At 37.8% G+C, this 25,522-nt stretch overlaps 1 protein-coding gene across 1 annotated transcript in view; it reads right to left on the bottom strand.

Moving 5' to 3' along the window:
- LOC140230875 (pregnancy zone protein-like) overlaps positions 1 to 16,512 on the bottom strand; it is a 56,579-nt gene extending 40,067 nt beyond the window's left edge. The window contains exons 1-8 of the mRNA XM_072311021.1: positions 16,331 to 16,512; positions 7,810 to 8,023; positions 4,699 to 4,873; positions 3,403 to 3,455; positions 2,854 to 3,040; positions 2,116 to 2,200; positions 1,622 to 1,724; positions 813 to 939 (exon numbers count right to left, since the gene is read on the bottom strand). Of these exons, the coding sequence (XP_072167122.1) occupies positions 813 to 939; positions 1,622 to 1,724; positions 2,116 to 2,200; positions 2,854 to 3,040; positions 3,403 to 3,455; positions 4,699 to 4,873; positions 7,810 to 8,023; positions 16,331 to 16,410 (1,024 nt within the window). The 5' untranslated portion in view covers positions 16,411 to 16,512. The remainder of the gene's footprint in view (positions 1 to 812; positions 940 to 1,621; positions 1,725 to 2,115; positions 2,201 to 2,853; positions 3,041 to 3,402; positions 3,456 to 4,698; positions 4,874 to 7,809; positions 8,024 to 16,330) is intronic.
- Between the last annotated feature and the right edge of the window lie 9,010 nt (positions 16,513 to 25,522).

Below are 25,522 nucleotides of genomic sequence, written 5' to 3'. Positions count from 1 at the left end.
CGCAATCAGCGTTGGCTATTGTAGTCGAGCGATTTTCGTGATCCGCGACAAAGAGGTAGTCACTTTAGTTTTTCAGCGGCGGATCCATGCAGAGGGGGGCGCAAGAGGCGCACGCCCCCCTTTATCTATCGTTAAAAACAAAAGAAATAAAAAGAAAAAAAATGAAATGAAACCCGGAAGTGGCACCAAAAATAATAGTTACGCCCCCCCCCCCCCCTTCACAGAATTCCTGGATCCGCCCCTGTGTTTAGTAATATAATGTTTAGAAAGTAATACACCGTGTTTACATACATATTGTGACTGCCATCTACGACATTTCTTGAGCATATGACCCAGTTATCTCGAATGTAGATTACGAGGAATACATCTTATCAAAGTGTTTCGAAGATACCTAGGAGAGGGTGAGGAATATATGAATTTACTATTACTTGGCTCTTTTCATTGAGACTATTTATTTGGTATATAGTGGTCAATGTTACAAAAATTCATAACCAGAAATAACTGATAATTACTAACGTCAGTCAATTTTTCTCAAGACATCACCGTGTCTCCTCTAGACAGGAAGGCAAGATGGTAGATGAAGAAACACAAACCAAATTTTAATTCTTCACATATAAAATGATTCGTTTGACTGATGATGACCACCGAATTTTAAAGAATTTCTATCATTCAAGATATCAACAGTTTAATCAGCCACCACTACGTTATAACCGCGATCAACATCAAACCACGACTGAGAAGGCGCTGTGAGGAATACTAATCAGTCAATCTTTACTAAGAGATCAAAAGGACAGTATATGTACTGCACCCACCTGTGACAGAGTCTATGACAGTGGCATCGACAGTAAGCTTCGAGCTCCAGATGGAATATTCTGTCGACATCATCTCAAGATCACTCAGGTCTACCTCGAAGGTGTAGCAACCATCACCGCCCAGTTCCTGTGAGATAGTATAGGATGCAGCTCATAATGTGCGATAATTTCTTGCTTTGCTACTCTCTCCTCCTATTGAAGCAATACGATTGAGTTTCTCCCTTCCCAAACTCGTGTGATGACCTGTCCTGTCCATTGTTGTTTTTAACCAAGCTACATTGAATTGCTGCTAAATCAACAACTACAAACTGTACCTTTCATTCCTATTTTATGTAGGTACGGTGTAGGTCTATTATAACTTAAAAACGGATGTTAGCCGACAGCATGAATTAATCTTAAACACAAAACAAACCACAAAGATAAGTACAGGAATAATTTTTGTGAATATGAAGCCTTAGAGCTATTAAAACATCAATAATCATCATGTTATCAAAAACCCGATAAATCCTCAAATCCATGACCAAGCCATTTTCTGATTAATTCTGACGATACAATCAATCAGCACCTCATTTCATATAGTCACTTCAATGTGACCTTGAGACTATAGCCCTGAGGGGATGAAACTTTTCTCAGATGAAACCGTTCAAGACTAGCAAAACGACGTGTCATCGCCATTGCTTGAAAACTAGACATCGGTGGTAATGAAAAAGTTAATGATAAGCGTGAATTCGTGCGATTTGGCGCAGGGCACACGCTCCGTAAAGTTTGACCACCTCCCTGGTTTGACAGCGGGTTTCTTTCGCACTCACCCCATCGAAAGGGACTGATGGCCGGCCTGTGTCGTATCGGTAGTACGGCTTGATGTTAACTTCTCCAATAACGGAACCTCGAACGGCCTGACCATAGGTGTACCTTGTTTGCAATTTAAAAGGAAAAGGATTATTACAGGTGACGTCATGATTTTGCCACATAATTCTTTACATATAGCAGATCAATGACGACAAGCAGTGACAAGAAAATAAGAAATGCGGTGTTTGTTTGTTTGTTTGTTTGTTTGTTTGTTTCTTAGTTTTTTGGATTACTAAGATAATTTTGACACCCACGTTGAAAGAAGAATACTGGGAAAACCGGTCCTCACGCAAAAGTCATAGGGTGCATTAACACAGAGAGTGAAGGAAGTTAATGTCAGTCTTCATCTGTCTTAATCACAAATTATGTGCACTCATCAAAAATCTGCTGTCAAAGAAATTTTGCATGCCTGATCCAACGTCCGAGGTTCCCTTCTCTAAGAGATTCGACTTACTTGGCACAGACGCTGATTTCCGCCGATGTGTCGACCAGCGACAGGTAGGATGGACCAGTTGCTGTTACTTCATACTTCGGCAGAACTAAAATGAATGCACGCCAGAGAGAAGATCAGGGCCCCGTTGCTAGAAACTTTGCGTTTAAACGCAACTTGCGACTGATTGTCACTGGCCAATCAAAATCATTGTTGCATGCATGTCTTCTTAATAGGGCAGACCCTGAGCCAATCAGAATGGTTGTTTCAAAATTAGCAATTATTTGCAATTGATTGCAACTTTCTTGCAACGGGGCCCTCAGGACACTTCCGAAATTCCGAATACTCTTTATAGGTCTTCTGGTTCTATTAGACATTTCGTAACTAGCTTATGTGCACATTTCCCAATCGACCTTGTTTTTTTTCTCAGATGGTTAGGTACTTCACTCATACGTAAGAATGTATCATGGAATGCATGTTGAAAAAAGAATGAGCTTGCGTAGACAATTAGGTGACCAAAATGGTCAATTAAGACTTGTGGAAGCATCCGGTCCATTCTTTTGAATTCAGTGTAATAGCAAACGTTTGTATTGGACCGGCAAAATACTAGACTTTAAGTACCATTTGATTATATAAGGATCACATAGATAACAATTTCACTACAATGAATCTAAATGCCAACAAGCTTTACATTACAAATCAGCATTTTTGCTCTTGCACAAAGTGGAAATACACGAACGGGCTAATTAGTCAAAGACCTACCGTACTCGTCTACTGTAAACGTAGTGCGAGCCTCCCTGTAACCAAAGTCTACGATGATACTCCAGTCTCCCAGGAGAGGCTCCGAGGTCATTGGGAACTCGAGATCTACAAGCCCCATTTCTGGTTCCTCGTTGTCCCACTGGGCTAACCGAACACCGTTAGGGGACTCAATCCAGATAAGGGGTATCTACAGAGAGACATAAGATGTTGTCATAATATGTTTCGGACATTTGCTTTATGTTCCTACATGTTCTTCTCGAGGTTTGTAATTCATCGTCGAGCAAATACAACAAACAGCTATTTTTTGTGCTATTTTTTATATTACACTGGAAATTCGAAATCAACGTTTGAAATAGTTTGCTAAGAAAAGCGAGAAGACAAAGTGTGTCAGATAGACATCTAAGAGATATAACTCCTTCCCCCGGAAAATGTAAAAACCAATATTTGATCTCATTAGCATTTTAGCAGAATACAAAATGCTTGAAGCATGCAAATTTCATGTTTCTAATCTTGCTTGAATTAGTGACGTCGTTATGTAATTGAACTCACCGTTGAATTATCAGTCTTGAAGTCTTTGTCAATGGACATTATCCTGAATTTGACTGAAGAAGAGAAGGCAATATCATAATAAAACTAATAAGTTTAATCTACACCAAGATGAATAATACACAATTCTTTTTTACATCGATGCATAAAAAATAAGTGTCCTATAGTTTGGAATTTCAAACTTGGTCTAGGAAAAGATGGCATGTGACATTTCATGTAAGGCACAGTACATAAAAAATTATCCAAACTGTCTATCATTTTCATGCTGGAGTTCGACTTTACAGGTCACGCATGTGTGTGAGTGCTTTGCCATAATATTGTTCAAAAAGCGTTGCTACCTGCGTTTTTTCATCTGTCGCTAATCGAGTGCGGATGAACCCAGCGTTGCAAAGAGCAAATTAGGGCTTGAACCTATCCGATCGTCCAGCTATACAGACCCTGAGATGAACCCGTCGTACACATGGGTCAAAGTGAAATATTTCCGCCTACACAATCAATTACACGGGTCGTTAGCTACCACCATTCCGAAGTCATTCAGATCTGGGTCGCAGTTTAAATAAAGTTATGAGGTTGCAGCCTTCGGCACTATGAAGAGCACTGGAATTATTGTATGAATATTATACATTGAGACAAGAACGGTGCGCATTTATGTATGATGGTTCAAAACAGCCAACTGTCTTACATTTGAAAAAAAGGCTTCTTTTTTAGATTGCCCTTTGGATATGTATTTTGCTCACTCTCCATATTCTTCTTGCTCGAAACTATACGAAATTAGCAAAAAAAAAAAAAAAACAACTCAAAAACTCCACATATTACAAACGATTATTTCTCACTAGACTCAAGCGCTGGGGTCTTTTTTGATAGCTTTTGAAATCTGTTATAACCAAATCTGGGGTTGCGCGAGCTGTGATTTATTAAGAATTTAAATATTTTCGCAACAAAGGCAGGCTTCTATGGCGGTCTCAGAACATTTTTTAAAAGGAAAGGTTGAAGAGGAGGGAACACTCGTTACTGTGCCCTGATTTTGATGATGAAGTTATCTAATAATCCCTGAGAAACGCGTTCATTTTTACCACTGCTTTGTAAATCATAGTATGCAGGCAATCCCATGCATAACGAAAACAAAACGATCTCCCTGCCTCCATCATGGTATTTCTTTCTCCTATACTTTCTCAAAATAAAATGCATAAACTGTGTATTCATCATTATGCAGAGAAATAAAGAGATAATGTATTATATACAGTTAGACAAACAGACATTAGAGAGATATATATACCGCTATGAACATAACGTCTTTACCTGTTTGGCCAGGCTTGTAGATGGGTTTGTCAGTCTGAATGAGTGTTTCGCGCGCATATTCTGAGATAAGGATTGACTTCTCGCTGTCACAGACGAAGGCGTCATCAGGTTGATTGCTCTCTCTAGCCCTGAAGATGAGCTTGGCATTCTGCCTCGAGTTGTCGATACGAGGGACCTAAGCAGAGAAGAAATTCATCATAAAGAAATTAAAAATCGTCAAAAATCATTTGAAGTAGCTCACGTACGTGATTTCTCACTGCTGGGATGTTTGTCCTCTGGTCCTTTAACTCGCAGCTCTTTGCGGAGCATTGCAAACTATAACAATGCAATCATGTATAATAACACACCAGTAGCTCATCGTAGATAGCAGAACATGAATTACATTCTTTCTTTTGTACTGTAGACTCTATCTCTCAATATTTTACTATGGGCAGTTCTACCACGGTAACCTCATCATAGTCACTCGGCAAGGGATTTTTTTATTTTTTTTTAAAGAATGACTACAGCACAGTGAAGATCTATATTAAACATCTGATAATAATGTTCGACAGTTTGATCTGACATGTTTATATTTCTCTAGAAACCAAAATGATGATATGGCCTGTAGGACGTTTTTTTTTTTTTAATACAGGCCTTTTCTAAATCTCCTGCTTCATCATTTGATTGTGAGAACCGTTGCTAACAAAAAAGAATAAAAAGATTAGTTAAAACAAAAGGAATAGAAAGAAAAAAGGGAGAGTGCGTGCGCTAAATTTAATTTTGTGAAGGCATCCCCTCTTTACGGAATTCCTGGATCCGCCCATGCATTACTATGGATCAGCGATTATTTCACTTATCTTGGCAACGAATGCAACTCTTGAAAACCGAATGGTCAGTTCTCTCCGAGCTCTTACATAATATGCCCATAGTCACGTACACGGGACTTTCTGGCATATAGGGATGAGGATGCAAGAGAGGCTTAACTATACGGTCTTTCTTGGTAACGTACTATGCGGTATACAAACTATACCATTCAGTTGATAAGTAATCAAATCTACATTTGTATGTCATTGTTTTTACTTCCTTGCCTAAAACATAATTCATGTACTGTAGCTTTTATATAATTATCCGAAGTTACCAATATCTCAAGTAGATGTGAATAAACTTGTATTCAATGGGAACTGCTTAACCCCCCCCCCCAAGAAAAAAAAAACAAAACCCAAAAAACACACAAAAACAAAACAAAAACAAAAACAAAAACAACCAAGTTTAAATAAACTACAAACATTTATGCTGGAATAATTTAAAAAAAAAGGCCAGGCACACTAGTTTAAAGATATATTTCACCATTAGTAGATACACTATAATCAATTTTCAAAAAAAGAAGAAGATATAAAGCAATAATTGTAAATCGTAGCGGCGAAAAAGAAGCTCTATTCACTTGAAAATAATATAGTTTTACAATGGTTTGATAGTAAAATTCCCCAAACATCGACAGTCTAATGTAAGACGCAAGATAAAATAGGCTGACCCAATCAGTCGAATGTCATTCAAGAAAATAAAGCAGTCTTAAGAGAGAAAAAAATCTATACAATCAATAACCTTCGTTATTTGATCTAATCTAAAACGCTCTACATTTCTCAGAGAACCTTCGGAGTAAAAATATCTCCTGCAATAGAACTCTGTAATTGCTGTTGCACAACGTTGTTCGTAATGAAGGCTTGAACTCTTTCCGAAATAACAAATCTCCATTCAGCACATCCCACATGCCAAACTCATTAATCCACCTTCATACATCCCCCGACAATGCTCACAAGGACAAAGTCACGCGTGGCATATTTTCTCCCATTGGGCGGTTGCTGCCCCATGCCTTATCCCACTTCATTAAAGGCTTGTCAATATTATTGAGGTCTGTTTTAGTAATTCTATGTGGCCAACCTTGTTGTGGAGGCTTTTACATCCTGTTTTAGCAACCTGTCAAAACAACACATTTACTGTTCCACGCTTTGAAATTCATCACCCACAGTCTTTCCTCTCATTGGTCAGTATAGTACGTGCGCCAGCAAAGATTATAGACATGTCAATTTGATTGCCCCCTGACAAACCAAAGTGAAACAGCACCAACAGCATTGCATGCTACATTATTGAAAAGTGCAGTTGCCCCGAATGCAGATCATGTTCCAAGTCAACGGAAAATCTTTAAAACATGTTCATTGTCTTTTTAAATACTGGCCATCATTTTCTTTGACCGGTTATCTTCAACTACTGATGAGAATATTTCGGCCGGTCACTGCTGGGCAAATAACAATTGCAACCCTTGAATGTAGCTATATAGTGGCAACTGATGGTATCGGTTACCGGTAATTATAGACAGATGTATTATTGTTATGTCCACAGTGTATTAGGAAATTCTTAAGATCTACGATATAGTAGCGAGGCTGTAACAAAAGAGGGCACAGAATCAACAGTGATACACAATTGAATTAATGCGAGTTTCTTTGCCCACTCTCTCCTTTTCAGGTAACTGCAAATTTCGAAGTAAAAGTAAAACATAATGTATGCGGCTTACAATGAAATAAAACTTTCATTAAGAAAATTAGTTTGGTCACAACAAGAAAACCTAAATCGAAATTTTTCTACAGCCGCAGCTACAGCTGATTGTTCATCAAAGATTGGCCTTATCAGCCCTCAGCGAGATTCAATATTTTGGATAAGTGAACATAATTTCATTACCGTACAATGTACCAAGTACCTAAATTTCCTTTTTTATTTTGTTTATGAAAAGTTAAAATGAAACTAGGCTAGGGGACACGTTCCATATTTGGGATGTTGTGAAGAATTCAATAAGAAGATAGTCTGAAGTCGTTTTTCCCCTTTCCATTAATGTTTTTATCATGAGCCTTCTATTCTGAAAAAGGGACAGAAGAAAAATCGCTTTAATTATTTCTGGTACATATCTCAACTAGGGAACAGAAAGATATTATACACCATTTCTCATTTAACATAGCACCTTTGGCTCCTTCAGAGGTGCCTTCAGAGAAGGAGTATACTTTTACTCAAAATATCCCAAGTGCGAAAGACTTGGGCCTCGGATCCTCTTGAATTAAAATCGATCCAATAAGTTCTGCTCACCTCAAAGTCGAAGCACTCCCTCTGAGAGCTCATGCTGTAGTCAGACATGGTCAGGTTTTGCGGTTCTCCGGCAGTATCTCTCCTCCACCACGAAAACTCTTCCCGTAGGGACAGGGAGAAGTCAATGTCGACTTCATCGAGGAGGTTGACACAGATTCTCTCCGTTGTACCCGCCAAGAGAATCTTTGGCGACGTCACCAGGTATTTGAAGCCACTGCGGAAAGAAATTGGTAAGACAATCATGATAGTAATCGTAGCCATCCGCTTATCATTTGAATAATATGACTTATGAAAACTTAGTTCATTGCATGTGTTGACAGGTTAAGCTCATGATTGTGTAATTTCTTTGTAAAAAATATTTGGGAATTACCCTAGGCGTATGCAAAATAATCTCTATCAATACTGACTGTAACACCATGTCAAATCTCAAGCAAGGCGAAACTGGAAAAACGATAAACTTTCATGTGGGATATTGCATTGGCAGGTAATTCCAAAGACCAAGACTGTGTTATATTCAATTCATGGAGTTTGTATGATCACTAGTAGAAGAAAGAATGCTGCATTATAGCTCATGGAAGGTGTGGCTAATCTGCAAATAAATAACCTATGTGTAAAAAGACAGCATTACAAGCGTATAAATGCGGCTGGTTTTTCTTCTTTTTTTTTTTCTAAGTGCAAGTACGTAATATGGTTGGACTAGTTTGAATACGTTACAATACTACCTTCACATCCCTACTTGTTTAGGCCCTACTGCTTACATTCCAGGTAGGTGAATGCGTAATTTTAAACAATTAAAGTAATTAATAATTATTGCTCTTGAAAGCTTCAAGTGATAAAAAATCCCTTTTATGTTCCCTCGATAGTAATCTCCCTATTATCTCCACCCTTCTACTTTTAATTTCGATCCCCCCCGCTCCGCCTCTCCCTCTTTCTCTCTCTCCCTTGACCTTTTCTCCGTTTACCATGTTGATTTAGGTAATGTCTGTTCAAAAAGAATTGTTAAGAGGGCATAGATTTTGCCTATGCCACAGCGGCAAGACATTGCACATACACCTCGCGAGCAGTCTTCATTATTATGAGATCGAAATCAGTGCGGTTTCATCAGTCTGTATGGATAATTCACTTGTTTTGGCATTGGCCGTGGCTGTTTCCTCCGGACACAGCAATGAATAGTAACATTGAACTTGATGGCAATGAAATATGGTCAAGGACATGTCATGGCAGATATCATTCCATTAATATCGTTTTCGGGTGAACGTTTACAATTCTTTTTCTTTTGTTGTACTGTTCCCATCCCCCTTCTCTTTCTGTTTCTCCCATGTGCGTCGATGTATTTCAAAAATCTGATATGATAGAAACTCATTATAAACAGAAGGTGAATGCACATGGGTTTTTTACTATCAATAACAGAACGTTCTTTGAACTTTTCAGAAAGCTGTCACCTCGAAGATTTGTTGTCATGAAATTATCTGTCTCCTATCGTTCTGACAGCATAATTTACTTTCATTAATCCACTTCCACTAACACATACCATTACGTCCTCCAGAGCAACCATTAGTGCGAGCAGAACTCTCCTACACGGTGAACTTCTGCAATTAATGGCTCACCAGTCCTGCTTTCATGTACACTTATCACACAATCATTAAACAGAAACACACACACAAAAAAAAACCAACAACAACAACGTGATGTCACATCCCAATTCATGGTTATAACACTGCAACACAAATTATAGTTCACGAAATATGTAAGGTTGATGGTTTTGTCATTTATTAAGCTATTATTTACAACAGAATGGCAACTTGAGACGATGGCGGACATGTTTTCAAGACATGTTGACATCGGTCACAGCAACATACCATATTACATTCCTAAATCCTATAGACCCGATTCCATATAACGGAGACCCCTACGAGACCACTAAGATACCACAAATTGGCAAGATCCATCAGCAGTCTTCAAGGAAAGATGAAAATAATCTTTATGTGGAATTGCTCTACAAACCCTTGAAAGATCATTGAAAGAACAAAAAGTTATTTTCCAGCAAATTTCTCGGAGATCTTTGTGGGACCTACGCTCACGGACTGGACCAATAAGACTATTGAGAGATCACTGAGAGATATCATTATCAGAAATACCCTCCGAGATCTTCGAGAGATCGATCAAGATCTCTGAGAGACTAATCTTTCAAGGCTCCCTCAAAAAAACTCTCAATAATCTTTCAGTGAGCCTCTCCAAAAATATCGCAATTCTTGAGAGCCTGTCGAAAGATATTTGAAAACTATAATGGCCCTCTATAGCGCTCATATAAAGATCGCTGAATGATCTCTGAAAGACCATTTTCATGAAAGACAGCGGAAAGACCATTTTGAACCTCTTCAAAATTTTTGAAAATCATTGAAACCATGAAATTCACTGACAGATTAATTAGGAATTATGAAAAACCTCTGATATCATATCAAAAGTTCACTGAAAGATCATTGACAGATTTGTCAATTTGTACGAACTTTAACTGGTCTTTCAGAGGGTTCGTCCTGTGTGAGAAGTCCCAAAATGAAGAAAGGAAGATTTCATCCCCCGCAAGTCTCTCAATAATTCACACGCACTTATACACACACACACACACAAATCACCAAATTTCCCATTTGTTAGTGAGTTCAACACCGAGTAATGCTTTCACAGACATAGAATTGTGATGACTTAAGCTGTGGTAGGGAAATAGAAGGGTAGAAGTTAGGAATTCATTGACAATTAAGAGAGAAAATGTAGATAATTTGCATGTGCAATTAGTCACGAGACTTGTCAGGGAACGACAATCTTCGCCTTACCGTATCTTAAAGTGTATCTTTGGTCAAAAATATGTTTTGATATGTGAAAAAGATGTATTTTAGTAATCTGTTGCACCAACGATCAGGAAAAAAAATGTTACATATAAATGAAGAAAAAGTATATTTTGATATAGAAAATAAGAACTAAATCAGTGAGTGTGAAAGGAAAGACTATCAACTTTCTTTTGTTCTCTGGAACCAGCAAGGGATTAAGGAACCAGCAAGAGATCAGGCAGCCTGGGAACAATAGCAAAGTTATAGTCTTCTTTTCAGACCCATTGGCTTTAGTGGTATGTTTATAACTTTAAATGTATTTTTCTTTGCTAATATTGAACATTTTTTTTTCTGATTCTTGGTGTAATAGGTTACTGAAATGTAGCTCTTACACATATCAAAAAATATTTTTGGGCCAAAGATACACTTTAAGTAATACCATTGGAACCGATATTGTTGCTTGAGAAATGGATAAGATCTTCAAGTTGGTCAACTTTCTTATTTTTTTAAATACTAATTATTCTATTGTATTTTCCTAATCTTTTGTATAGGGTAGCGGGGTACCTAAATCATAAAGTTCCTTCTCAACTCATTAATACCCCCATTCCACATAGGGTAAGACCTCTGAAAGAACACTGAAAGACCGACGACTCAAGTCAGATTATCAAATTCAATTTTCAACCTAAATCGCACATTTCTTTTAAATGAAAGATTCTTCCATTAGCTTTCGTTCATGCACAATCAGACGGTGACTTTCACCATTCAGGAGATTAAGATTGTTTAACCCTACATCTATGTCGGGTGTAAGCACTAAAAGACGAATACCTTTCCGGCACCATTCCAATATGATCTGCCCTCCATAACCTGTGATCCTCCAACAAACCGCGCACATCCGGTACATCCGCCAAACCTATCCAGGTCAGAGCTATACCTCGCTAAAATATCTCTTTCCTATCTCCATAAGTCTGTTGCTGAATGTCTCCTCCGTCTCTCTCTCTATTTATCTATCAAACTAACTTTTTTTTTTGTCTGTAGACATCAATCACCTGCTTCTACGTTAGCTATCTCTATTACCTGTACGCTTGATTACTCCCTTTTAACGAGACTAAGTTTTTAAGTTTCATGTGAACTACATGTATGTGCATGAGCGTTTTTGTGACACGTGTTTGTGTGATTGAATGTGTGTGTGTGTGTGTGTGTGCGTGTGTGTGTGTGTGTGTGTGTGCTTATGTTGCATCTGTCCTGTATGTAAATTTGTTACTATTATACTTCTTGTTAATATGTTTAAAACTTTAGTATGTTTTGTTTTATATGTTTATCCGGGACCCCTTTTTTACAAGCTCTGCTTCTTTTGGGGTCCCAAACCATTCATTATTCTTAATGCTGTATCCTTTTGTAAAATGTCAAATGTTTAATGAATTGGTTAAATAAAACTTGAACTTGAACTTGAACTTGAAGTTTTAAAGAATCTTTGATTGACAGGGTTCACAGACAAGCTGAGACATACAATACTATGATATGAAATGATAGAAATGTCAGTCAGACTCGGCGGTGGGAAACCCATTGATCACGTAACAGGAGAAAACGAGGTTCCATATCCTGCTACGTACAGTCATGTCATGGCTGGTGGAGGGTGACGGTCAGTTTCATATTGAAAGCTCTCCCATAAGTTCATTACAAGTGCATTCCACTCTCGTTAAAGATACACGTCCTCGAATAAACAATGCATAACTTTACACAAAACCAAGAGATGATAAAAGAGGAAAATGTTTATGGGTTGGATTATCGATTTGACTCATCATTCTCAATGTCGACTCGATCGCGCTAAATGGCATTTAAAATCCCCAGTTATTAGCTTAACTAGCTGTTATGCTGGCAATATAACAATTAAATGGTGTCACTGTGCATAATATAATCGAAATCATTATGTAGCAATGAGATGTGAATTGAGGGTGTATTTCAAAACTAGAACTAAGAGGTCAGCTCTTATCCCAAGGTGGAGTACACACTGCACACTTGGGTATAGGATTCCCAAACCTTGTACGTATAGTTTTAGCCATGATACTACATGAATTTAAAACGGATCATAAAAGTACTTGTATTTATCATATCTAATCTATGAGATATAAATGTATATCTTAATGTAGTCCGAATTATTGTAACATCATGTATTATCGTCAAACGTTATGATTAAACCCAAACTCGCGTTTAAAGGACAAGTCCACCTTCATATACATATGGATTGAGTGAATGCAACAATATTAGTAGAACACATCTGGGAAAGTTTGGGGAAAATCCGACAATCCGTTCAGAAGTTATGAATTTTTAAAGCATCTGCGCAATCACTGCTGAATGAGGAGACTATTACAGTGTATGATGTGACATGCGTACAACGGTATAAGGAAAATAAAAAGAGAATTTCACGAAACTTTGTTTTTTTAATAAAGTGCACATTTCTTCGACTCGTTACTGACGTATGTTAAGGGAAATATTATTCCCCTTGCCTTCTGAAAGAGAGAAGTCGAGTTTTCTTTTGTTATGCGAGAAAAGTGAAAATATGTTGAATTTTCTTTATACTTTCTTTATATCGTTGTACTCATGTGATATCACAAGCTATAGTAGTCTTCTCATCCAGCCGTGACTGAGCAGAAACTTCAAAAATTCATAACTTTTGAACGGATTGTCCGATTTTCCTCAAACTCTCAGTGATGTGCTCTACTAAATATTGCTGCATTCACTCGACCCACATGTCTATGAAGGTGGACTTGTCCTTTAACAGTGTAAAGGGGCGATATGTCAAGATTTCGTCTTCTCGACTTCTGTGGCTCTAGAAGACGAGACAAAAATCTTAAATTCTCACCATCCTTCTCACTGGTTATACTAAGGGATAGGAGTTAAAGCCTTGGTTCCATGATAGATCGTTTGTAAGAGTGGAAGTGCTTTTATAGTGACCATGTCAAATGAATCCAAACAAATAAATAAATAAATAAATATATAAACAAACGAACAAACAAACAAACAAACAACGACGAGTCTACAGTTTATAACACAATCATTTGTACGTTTGAAGTTTATTTGATACTACTGGAATCAATATAACCGCCCCTATCATTTTTTCCCATCACCACCATGAGTGCTTTTAGACCACTCCCTGGCAGGAATTCGAACTATTGCAAGCTTCAGTTTCATTACAAGCGATGGTATCAAAGTCAAGTTCACCAGCTAACGATTCTAGATGTCCAACTTAAGATGTCACACAGCAGCTGTTTTTGTCCACGTTTCTATACATGTAACATTTAGTTCTGTCTCTGTTTTTACTATCGCGCATCAAATGTTGTAGAACGAAATAATATTCAGACTGTAAATCATCCTCGTGCTCATGTCGACTTAATAATGATAAATGATTTTTTTTTTCAAATCATTTTGGATACATAAAAAATAAACTTTCTTGACAAAACAAAATGAAGTGTTATTTCCTATACTCAAAAGTCATTATTGATGCATCATTGCAACTGCAAGTGATTTAATTCAAAGGATTTTAGATTTTCACGCATTCCAAATCAGTTAAGTGGGTGTGAAACTGTGAATATATCTGTTAGTAGAACACTTGGTGTGAGGTAATTATATCATGATTTCATAGGTCTCGCATGAGATTGAAATCGATAGTCACGTTTCGTGAGAACGTAAGTCTTGAGAATTTCAAAACTTATTATCTTTGAGGTAATAATAAGATTAACAATGAATGAGAAAAACAACAATAGCAGCAAAACGCACCAAACATTGGTTGTGGAGAGGGGGGGGGGGGCAAGCTGCAGCCTCCCACACTTTTGGCAGATAAAAAAAAAAGTATTGAAACCACAGAACTCTTCTGATTGAAACGCGAGAAGTCCCACGATTTTCCTTTTGGGAGCATTGACCCTTGACCAACCATTATCCCCCCCCCCCGGAAGGAGCCAACCCCACACATGGTACCTGCCCACTGACTGACTGCCATCCTAACATGTGATACCCAAATGTTGGACCCTCAATACTTTGCGATATATGATATAGTAGTATATTCTGATACCTGGAGCTCACTATCGTATATTTCCGGTTTGACTCCACCGGCACCTCGACCTGTAAACTTATTGGCCCGAGTTGAGGGTAGAAAATTGGTTTTCAGAGTTATACCCTGGGACAATGTCCACGGCCTGAATGATCATTTACATACAGAAGCTACCGTTGTGTAGCTTCGTGTTTACCCAAGTCATATTTGATCTCTGTAGATTCATTTACACACCTTCAAATTCTTAGTCATGTCTTCTCCGTTAAAATTACTAATAGCTCTTACCTAGCTTGCTCATCGTGTCCCACATGCAAACTAGATGACTTCTATTTGTATTGAAGGCAAAATGATTGCCAGTGACGGAAATAGCTAGAATTTAGATGTATCATTGCAATATTCAGTACATCATCTTGCTCACAGAATATGATATATGAGAAAGTCTGCCGGGTGCAATCATACAGCCCATGCACGAGTCATACAACTCGTGAGTTAGTATACAACTGGTCATACAACTCGTGAGCTGTATAGGTACCCTCTACAGCCCACGAGCTATTCAGCCCATCCATGAGTCATACAGCCCATGAGTTTGACACTAAAGCAAATAAGGCCCATGAGTCCGACACTATAAGCAAACAAGGTCCACGAGTCCACTAAGCAAATAAGGCGCATGCAACCGACACATCAAGCCTCGTGATGAATGTCGAACTCGTGGGCCGTTTTTGCTTAGTGTCGAACCAGGGTCTCTCTTCCACCTCCCTGGTCGAACTCACGGTTCTTGTTTGCCTATAGTGTCGAACTCATGGACTGTACTACTCATGGACCTTTTCTTATTAATGTCGAACTCGTGGATTGTATTACTCGTGGGTGTCGGTCTCGTGGGATGACCCCAATCTGGCAGCCAAAGATGAAGTGTGCCACACAAGCTGTTTTGAGGACAGCATATATATATATATATATATATATATATATATATATATATATATATATATATGTATATATGAGATTAAAACCTAAAATGGCATTAAAACGCTTTATCCTGGCGAGGAAAGCGTTTTAATGCCATTTTAGGTTTTAATCTCATATATATATATATATATATATATATATATATATGGGTGACTTCTTCCAGAGATGTGTAACTTACAGTATACATTGTATTATAATTCTTCTCTCAAAGCATGCGTATCCAGACCTCGCGTAACCTACATAGATGGGCGATTCATTGATGCTGTATGTTCACTAAACTCACTAAGAAAAATACTTTATCGCTTAAATTCTAACGATAAGTTATCATGTTTCATATACATCAACAATTTATAAATTCATGAAATTTGATATTCCTTATGCATATTCACGATGAGCTTGTTTGACGCAAAATTGTAAAACACTGGCTGTATAGTATCTCTACTTCCCTTTCTATCTTGGCTGATATTTTCATTCACAACAAAGAGAGAGAGAAAAAAAAAGAATGAACAGAACACGCTACGATGCCAACAGTTTGAAGGAAATATACTCGCATTCATTCGTTACATGAATACACCAACAAAACAGAGTTGCTCGTCACATGATTATAAGAACCAATACCACCTGAGAACATGATATGGTGCCAGGTTCTAGATAGGGCACTTAAGAAATTGACAAAAGTTCCACTTACCACTGTTCGCCAGGTGCATCACTCCAAACCCCACCAGCAAAAGCCAGACACAGTGCAGCCGAAATGAGCAGTGTTCTCATCTTGAATCTATGGCGAAGGCATTACACTGAATAAAAAAGGTTTAAATTTGTTTTAAATCCAGCCTGGTTCCTTGTCGACGTGTTCAACGCCCTGTCTTTAAGAAGTGGGGAACCAACTGTAGAAGACCTGGTGCAGAGGACTGGTTGAGCTACGCGAGCGCTATGAGTGTTGTCAAAGCCACTGGACAACACTGTCCCCTTGCACTCTGTTATAAGTCGCAACTGAACTCCTTCATCAACTTCCGGAATACTTTCGGCCAATACGCGATGAGAGCTATCACGCTTTAGCATACACGTAATAGCACAGTAGCCTAAATTCAGACCAACGGGTATTTTAAACTCTTCTCTTTTGTCTTCCAAACACTTGTAAATTGAAATCCTGTCAGGCATTCATCGTCATAGAAAAGGTGAAAGAATATTGCCTCGCAAATACAGGCTACTTCCCTATATAATGTTTAGTTGTCGACTTCATACTTTGTAAAAAGAAACAAAATCTTTCCCACCTGGGAGTAGACTAACAAATATCATGCTCTTTCTGTAACCATAGAGCTGACATAATCTCACATGACAGACATTCTCTAACATATTTGTGCTCAAGTAAACACGTTAACATGACTTGAGATTCTCATCCACAATCGTAGGCGCTCAGGCAATGGAACGTAAGAACGAGCAGTCGTGGTCTGCCTGTCCTTTCTACACTACAGATGATATGTCATTGATATATCTATCGACCTGACCTGGGTGGGAGTAAGTTAATTGGAATCTGGAATGGGACTTATCGGTCTGTCCCAAGAGATAAGTTTGGATTGTGTGGGATCTCTGGAAGAAAAGAAAATAGTCTTTGGACAAAATTCGAAAAACAGTTTGTTCTTTGGCAAGATATGACTTGAGATTAGATATAACTGAAGGGACCAGCAGAGGAAAGGACAAAAAGGTTGCAATGTTGAGTGAAACTACAAGAAAAGGAGATGTATATATATATATATATATATATATAAGTAAACTGATCATTTTTGACATATTCTATCTGATAAATATTTTTGATTTTTATCTGTCGGATATACGTCTACATATCCGATATGTATAGGGCCTACTGTGTATCGGATGCAAAGCTCCGAAGTTTTCTTGACAATATTTTATATTTTGTGAAGTGTGCCATCTGCCATGACCGCTCGTCAAAATTCTCAACCAGCAGTGGTGTTATAGAGAGTATATGAGAAAGACAAAGAGCCTCAGTCGATAATGCAGGTGAGATAAGCTCCTTCCCTTTATCCTCTTCCGTGTTCATACGAAATTACCGTTTCCTCTTCCTTCTTCCCTTTCTCCATAGTTCACTTGAAACTCGTAAACTTACTCAAACTTCTGCAAGCATGTAAAACCTTGCATAAGCCTTAGCCTTTCCATTTATCATTTTGATATAGTTCGTTGGAACTTCGTATGTCTTGTTCTATTATTTGTAATCACACAGTAATTTTACATCATTTTATATCATTTTATATTATGTATTCACGTACAGATAGTACAGAAACCATTAAATCAAACCAAACCAAATCAAACTTCTTCACGATCATTATAAAACAGGACTTCATAGATGTGCGGTGTGTATAAAGCTAATTTAATCACACTGTTTATAGAAGACAGTGACATCACACAAACTCAGCATTTGGAAGATGCTTGTAACTGATAACTGATATTTCTTTAAGAAGCAAGCACATGCACACACATACCCATAGACACACACACGCACGCTTTATAATTAAAGGGTTTACTCTGTAGCAGATTGTGCTCAAGAAAATTTCGATTTGTTTTTTTTTACCTCCTTTGTGTCCTTGAGATCAAGAACGAAAGAAACCATGTGTAACATTTCAAAAAGATTTAGTTACTTATTGTTGTATGTAATTATACATTAATTTGAAGGTTCTAGACCGTGCGAACCATCTGCTTCTAAAATGTTTTACAGTTGGTCGTATATAGCTTTTAATTATGAGCACATGTCAGTGAATTTGTAAAGTTACAGAGAAACTCCAATCAGTCACTGAGCAGATGATTAAAGAATAATTTGTCATTCACTCATTTTAGCCTAGAACTCTCTTAATCTACCAAATGATAATGTGCACACTATCAAGTGATATATTTACAGATTTGAAATAACATTGCAGTAAAAACAAAATACACCTAAACCAACACAATTATCATGAGTCAGCTATATACAGCACGACTATAACGCCCCACCCAATAGTTCTACATGGACAACAGAAGTACTTTTTGCAGCATAGGAATGCCTCGCGAATGAACACCGAGTTGTTAACACATTTTCCCACAAACTGAAATCCCCAAACTCATAGTTTGCTACATTGTATCATACCCGCTGTCACTACTGTAATTACATACTTATTGATGCAGCCATTTCTTCATCCCGTTAAATGCCTTACGTACTGCATTTTACTCATCCGGAAGTTATCGGACACTAAATCTTAAGTGACTTTACTTAACGGCCTTGAATTAAAGGTACCATGAAGCACCCGCGTGCAGACTTGTCAACAATTTTTCTTTATGTGTTTGTTTAAACACCTCAATTAGCACCCACACCTGGGAAATATATTAAATTACCCATTTACTTTACACGCGCATACACTTTTCAATCAGCGCGGGTACCAGCATGCGATTGATTACAAAGTTTACGTAAACAAAAATCAATCAGCCCACCAGTGCATTAGTCCATAAACGTTGTTCATTAATCCTTACCTGCATAGTTTCTTTCTTGATTTTGTCTTTAGAGATTGGCAAGAAGAGCCTCTGAGCTCATTCTCTGCAGGGTGTGAGGAGAACTGTGCATGGATCTACAATCACAAGATCCTGAACTCAAATCACACGCGGTTGGATATGCTTGGACAAGATGTGATTATTGACCCTTGAGAAAACCTGAGTACCTGGCAATTCCGGGACAATAATGATGACAAGGCTCCGAGCAAACCGCGCCTTAATTTCGGAGGCTTCCGTTAATGTGATAAAAAAAAACAACAACAAAAATTAATACCCTCCCCCAGAATTTCTCCAATTCATGCGAAAAAGGAGAGATACCTCTTTATTGTGACGTACGCTGTCATGTAGTAAGGTTTTAGCCGGGGCTTTAGGAATACCTTTACAAAAAATAAATAAATAAATAAATAAATGAAAAAAAAAAATGTTCCTAACAATGCGTTAAGTTAGCAGAGGACTATTGGACCAAAAGAGTGCTTCGATGCAGCAACAACAAAGGCATGCAAACTAGATTCCTAATTTCAAATGTATTGTAGATAGGTATATTTCAACTTGATAGGCCATTCATGGTGTGGTTCGATGCAACAACAACAAAGGCATGCAAACTGGATTCCTAATTTTAAATGTATTGTATAGATAGGTACATTTGAACTTGATAGGTCATTCATAGATCTCCTCGGAGAAAAAACAAACAAACCACAAACACACAAATGTAGTTTTTAGTACACTGGTAAACCAGCATCTCTCAATGGGCAAATCATCTCGTACTGGCGACAAGGGATATAATTCAAATTTCTCCAGACAGAGAACAAAACACCCAGACCTAATGCAGACCACCAAGATTCTCTGTGAATGAAGGCTTGTTGATTCAAATGTGTGGTTGAGATGCAAATTTGCACCATCGGCATACACAAATCATTCCGATTTCTCATGTCCTCCATTAGTCATTTAGTGTGACAAAAAAAAAATGCTTATCTTGTACACGTGTTGAGATTGGTGGAAAGTAACTGGTAGGTTATGCCAGTGAGTTGTGGTCTGCGGTATATCGAGCATTGTTGATATCGTCATACTTACAGCAAAACATGAAAATACTCCTTGTGGACAGGCAATTCAATCGAATTTTCTTATTGCTATCTGAGGTGAGTGTGTATTCGATGACCAATTTCAGTACAATGAGATCATGAAAAGCAGATGGATGAAACACAAAAGGCAATAACAAATAGGCGCCATCTAGATTTTGAGACCAGAGCTCTAATACTTATAATGAATTGGTTTCACGTATTGGAAATGCTGTAATTCGAGGACGTGCATGTTTTGTTTTACGCCACTCTCCCGTATCAAAAGGCGATCAAACTTTCAGCCTAAACCCTCTTACAACGACAATTAGCTCTGGTTGTCATTACAGGATTAATCTTCTCACGACCATCATCCTTATGTATAATTTGCAATTAGTACATAATGGTCGCCAATGGTCATGTCTGTGTAAATCCGCACTCGTGACCCGCGACTCCTGAGCTGTTTCTGATGCAGGTCCTAAATCAGTGGCACTATTCTACATCTAACGCGCCTAATATGGGCATATGCAAACATGTAATAGAGCAATAAATCAAAATGTTACATTGGAGTACAGGGGACACGCTTTACAATACTCTATTATGTCAGAAATCTATTTCCACATAACTTTTCTTCCATCTTCTGTTTACTTCAGTCCGACGCGTGCAGACCTGTTTGCTCAGATGACTTTGAGTGGATATGCCTACACATCCACACAAGGACACGCTCATTACACTTTGCTTAGATTCAACGGATTATATATATATATATAAAACAGATTAAAAAATCCTTATACAGTCAATCGCACAAACATATCAACATTCAATATCACATAATTACCCTCACACACGCATACACATCACATGCACCGGCTGCTTAATCGTTCTTTCGTCGATACACACAACTTATAGATATATAAATAGTATAGCAATACATGCATAATTATTCGACGAGTATTAAAGTGTGAAGAGTTGAGGCAAGAGCAATATACTCTTAATTGTACTCAACTCACAGTACCTCGACCTCATTCAAGTATGGATAATCTCCGTACGGGAACCAAAATGACAAGTTGTGTGCAAGACGCTGTATGAAATGCCCAACAGAGATTCCCACATGATCTTCTAAGGACTCAATTTCTCGTCATCTGAAGTTTTGCCCCCCCCCCCCCCCCGCCACCATGGCATATAACATAATATGTTTCTTCCATGTACAAAAAGTGGGAATGTTAGCCAAACGAACATCGATAACAGCAAATGACGTCGGGGGATTTATAGAATTTTCTTCATCAAATAGGGGCCTACATTCAAAGAACGTTGACTTTTCCGTCAAATATATATATACATATTTTTTTTTCCATTATACTATACGTGCTGTTGATGTTGCCTTTAATTTCATAGTAATCATTATCACTCTATCATGGCTTTTATCGTTATCCTCGTCAACTGTATCTTTATCTCTTCATTTCCCCCCTCTGATATTTATCATGCCTTTTAACCCACAGACAACAGTGGAAATTTTCATTTACAAAATAAAAAGAAAACTTGCTGTAAAGATTAACAAGAATAATAAGCCATTGTAATATGCGATTTTCTGCATTTCTCTGAATTCACATCTATAAATATATAGCATCGTGATTGTTAACCGAACGAAAACGTACCAGTTTATGCTAACATAACTCAACGGAAGATGCATTTTCAGCCAGACAGGACATGTAATGAGAGAGCACCAATTATTGTCATGAGAAACATTCGGGGGGGGGGGGCAGGACTGGGGAGGTAAGAATGACGTTGCATGAGAATGGTTACCATCATACAAGGTTAATGGCCACAGGTGGGTTATCACGTCTTACCTAAAATGGGTGTAGTATAATGTAAGTGTCTGACAATGGATAATTAGACCAGTGAGTTTAATGTTTGTTAATGATAAGGATAAGACTTGTCCAACCGCCGTCTGCTAATCCGGAAAATGCGCCACTTGTTGTAAATCCACTGTAACTTCCGGCAGCGCCAAGGAGCTTAAAGGGCGACTTCCAGCCTGATAGCAAATTTATGAGTATGCTTGTTGCATGAAGATAACAGCATCTTTAGTAGCTGAGAAGTAGAGAGTAGCGGAGAAAGGGTTAATAATATCATGACAACCAAATTCTTGTTTTTTTTTATATTTTGATAATGGGTAAAATATATGAATTTTATCATTCATGATGATAATAATTAACTAATAAGTTATTTCATTTCTTATTATAAACTTTGAAAATTCGGGAGTAAAATTTCTGATCTAACCTCTGTAGGTTCTTATTGTTCAAACATTGCGTAGAGGTTTACAACTCTCATCGGTCAAATACGGAGATGTAATCATTGCAACAACATCGGTTTTTTTAGTGTGTGTGTGTGTGTGTGTGTGTGAATGTGTGTGTGTGTGTGTGTGTGTGTAAATTCTCGTCAGTTTGGACCAGCAATCTGCTCAACTAACATATAATTAATTACAGATTTCTGCATGGAAAATGCTGGTGCCATACTCGGTCCCCCTTTCTACATGCATTTTAAATTCGTCACATAAGTTCCCAATAAACCTCTCATTACAGAAAAATCATCTGCACGAGAAAACAACAACAAGCAATCTTAACTATCGTCAGCACGTTATCACATACACTTAGCACTCTGAAGCTCAACATTCACGAAGACGAGACTGCGCTATTAGAAATGATTCCCTGTTTCATTCGTCTCTTCAATTTCTTTCTCGTTTCAGTCATTCAAGGCTACTAACAAATCAAATGACAGGCCAAGCATCTGAGCACACACTGTGAAAGGCTTTTATAAACCATGTATGGAGTATTGCACAAGAAGTACTTCGAAGTGAATGCAGAACTGACATTCTAGGCTAATAAAGGAAAGTGATAATGCACTGTAACATGTATCTTGTTCTAAGATACATGCCTTCTTATACTTAATTCACATTGTCCGAAAGGATGGAACATAACCAACACCACATAAAAGGCCCCTAAGTTTTTTTTGTTTTTTTTTAGTGTTTGTTTTGCATTCCAATTTTTTAATTACAATCATAAAATGCAAATGCAAATGCAAATTTGTTAGCTTATGAAGTTTCGGAGTGGGGGTGGAAAGGGAAGAAGAAATAACACAGACAAATTGAGAAAGATGCTGGAGCTGCTAAACTCTCCACTAAACCTTTAAACCTTGAAACGGATACACTCACAGCGTCCGTCTGGATTCTAAACCACCGCTATCCATCACATCCGATCACACCGCCTACACGTACGATGCACTACGACCTTCTCGTCTGCTTCCGGGGGAACTAATGCGGCAGCTGACGGTCTATTTGGTCTGCTAGTCATCGGCGCCTTATACCAATGTCATCACCATTACTCTATAATCAGTACAAAATGTCAAGTTCATTTCCCCTCGTGACTTTTCCAGAATTTTTAACCGACTGCTGCTTAATGGAGAAATTGATTGCATGACTTTAAAGGGACATTCCAGACGATTTTCATAATTTCACATCACGTAGTACATAAATCGACAACTCCATGTATAGATTTGTGGAATTTATTGTGGTTCTTGAGCAGAGAAACAATACTTTGAAAAACCTTAAACAAATTACACTGAACAAGGATGATGACATAGGAGGTTCACATATTTCAGAAATGTAGCAGTGTAATTCCATTACAATACCGCTTGCTTGCGAGTTCACCTGTGTATAATCTATGCATGCCTTCTTCTTTTGTTCTGCTTCCTTGAGCCCCAACTCATGCATTCTTATGGTGACTCTGCCATGTCATCATCCTTGTTCAGTGCAATTTGTTCTAAAGTTTGAAAATATTCTTATTCTTCATCCCAATTATCACAAATTCTGAAACTCTGTCCTCAGCATAAATAATTTATAGTTGTTCAAATGTAAAAACCTGAAAATCATCCGGAGGTTTCCTTTAAATAAAAACAAACAGCTGAGATAAAGAACATCGGAACAGCACTCTGATAAACTAGATTGCCAATGAGGCAAAGAAAAAAATATTTGAATATATTAATGACAAAACAAAACAACGACCAACCAAACAAAAAGTAAACCAAAATCAGTGTGGATTGTAGACATTTGTGGGAAATTTGACTTTGTGTCCTCTTCTCCCATATCATAACAGTTCAGCTGTTGTTCCCCTTTTATTCATAGGCTCGGAAGGATCAAATCCGTTGATTGGTAAATTGGAAAATTACGGAACAAGTAAGAATTTCGCTTTTTTTTTAAATATTTGTGTTTGCCAATGACATTTCTCTTTATTATACTATGAGAATACACAAGCCATTATTTTGATATCTGGATGTCACCACTTGATTCACTGCCGAAAATTTTGTCATTGCCGGTAAGCGCTATCCACCTACATATTACTATACACACGAGAAACAAGCGATGTCAGATACGATAATTTAGGCATTCACATTTCATGTCCCTGGATATCTATTTTTCTTGCTTTTATTATACAAAATCGTCCAAATATTCAACCAAAAAGTGCGCCTCGATCGTTGAATCGACATTCTAAAAAGGTGAAAACATTACACTATGGTACACTATAGTATAGTGTACCAGGGAAGAGGGTACATTGTAGCGATCATTCTGGGCATATATTATTTCCAGTTCCTTTGGATTTTCCTTTGTTTTCAGAGGAATAACCTTCATCTACTAACAATTTTTAATGACAATTCATTGCACTAAGCAACCGAGTGAATGACAGACTCAAGGACAAATGGACAAAAAGAAGAACTAATAGATACCTCCATGCGAAGACATGCATTGGGACATCAAGGCGCCTTTGATAAACCCAAATAAGACAACTTACATGTTGACCTAATTATTGTCAATAGGCACAAGTTTCATGGTGGATAAAGAACATCTCAACTTCAAAAATTAACGATATAGTGAAACTTGATTAATCATTTTGCCTAAATGAATTTTCCCCTGTCTGTAAAGCGCATTGATGTTTCTCACGTTTAGAAAATAGAACGTGTATACATCTTTGTTGATATATATTTATCTCAGACGCAATGTTCTTTCTTCACGAAGAAAGAGGGACAAGTTGCACGCAAAAAGGTGCATAGAAAATTTGTAGTATATACATAGCAAACTCTTCGGAGTCAATCAAATTCCCGGTATGTCACCCCCCCCCCCCCCGCAAGCGGAAATATAGCAAAGACTTCAAAACTTATTACTGACTGTGTTCACAATGATCATGTAATTGCGGCAAACATAATTTTTTTTAATAGATAACCATGGGAACCTCTGAGCGTAATTATGC

This window comes from Diadema setosum, chromosome 7 (assembly GCF_964275005.1).
Source record: "Diadema setosum chromosome 7, eeDiaSeto1, whole genome shotgun sequence".
Taxonomy (NCBI): Eukaryota; Metazoa; Echinodermata; class Echinoidea; order Diadematoida; family Diadematidae; genus Diadema; species Diadema setosum.
The sequence above is the reverse complement of the archived record's forward strand: the minus strand, read 5'-3'. Positions and strand labels throughout refer to the sequence as shown.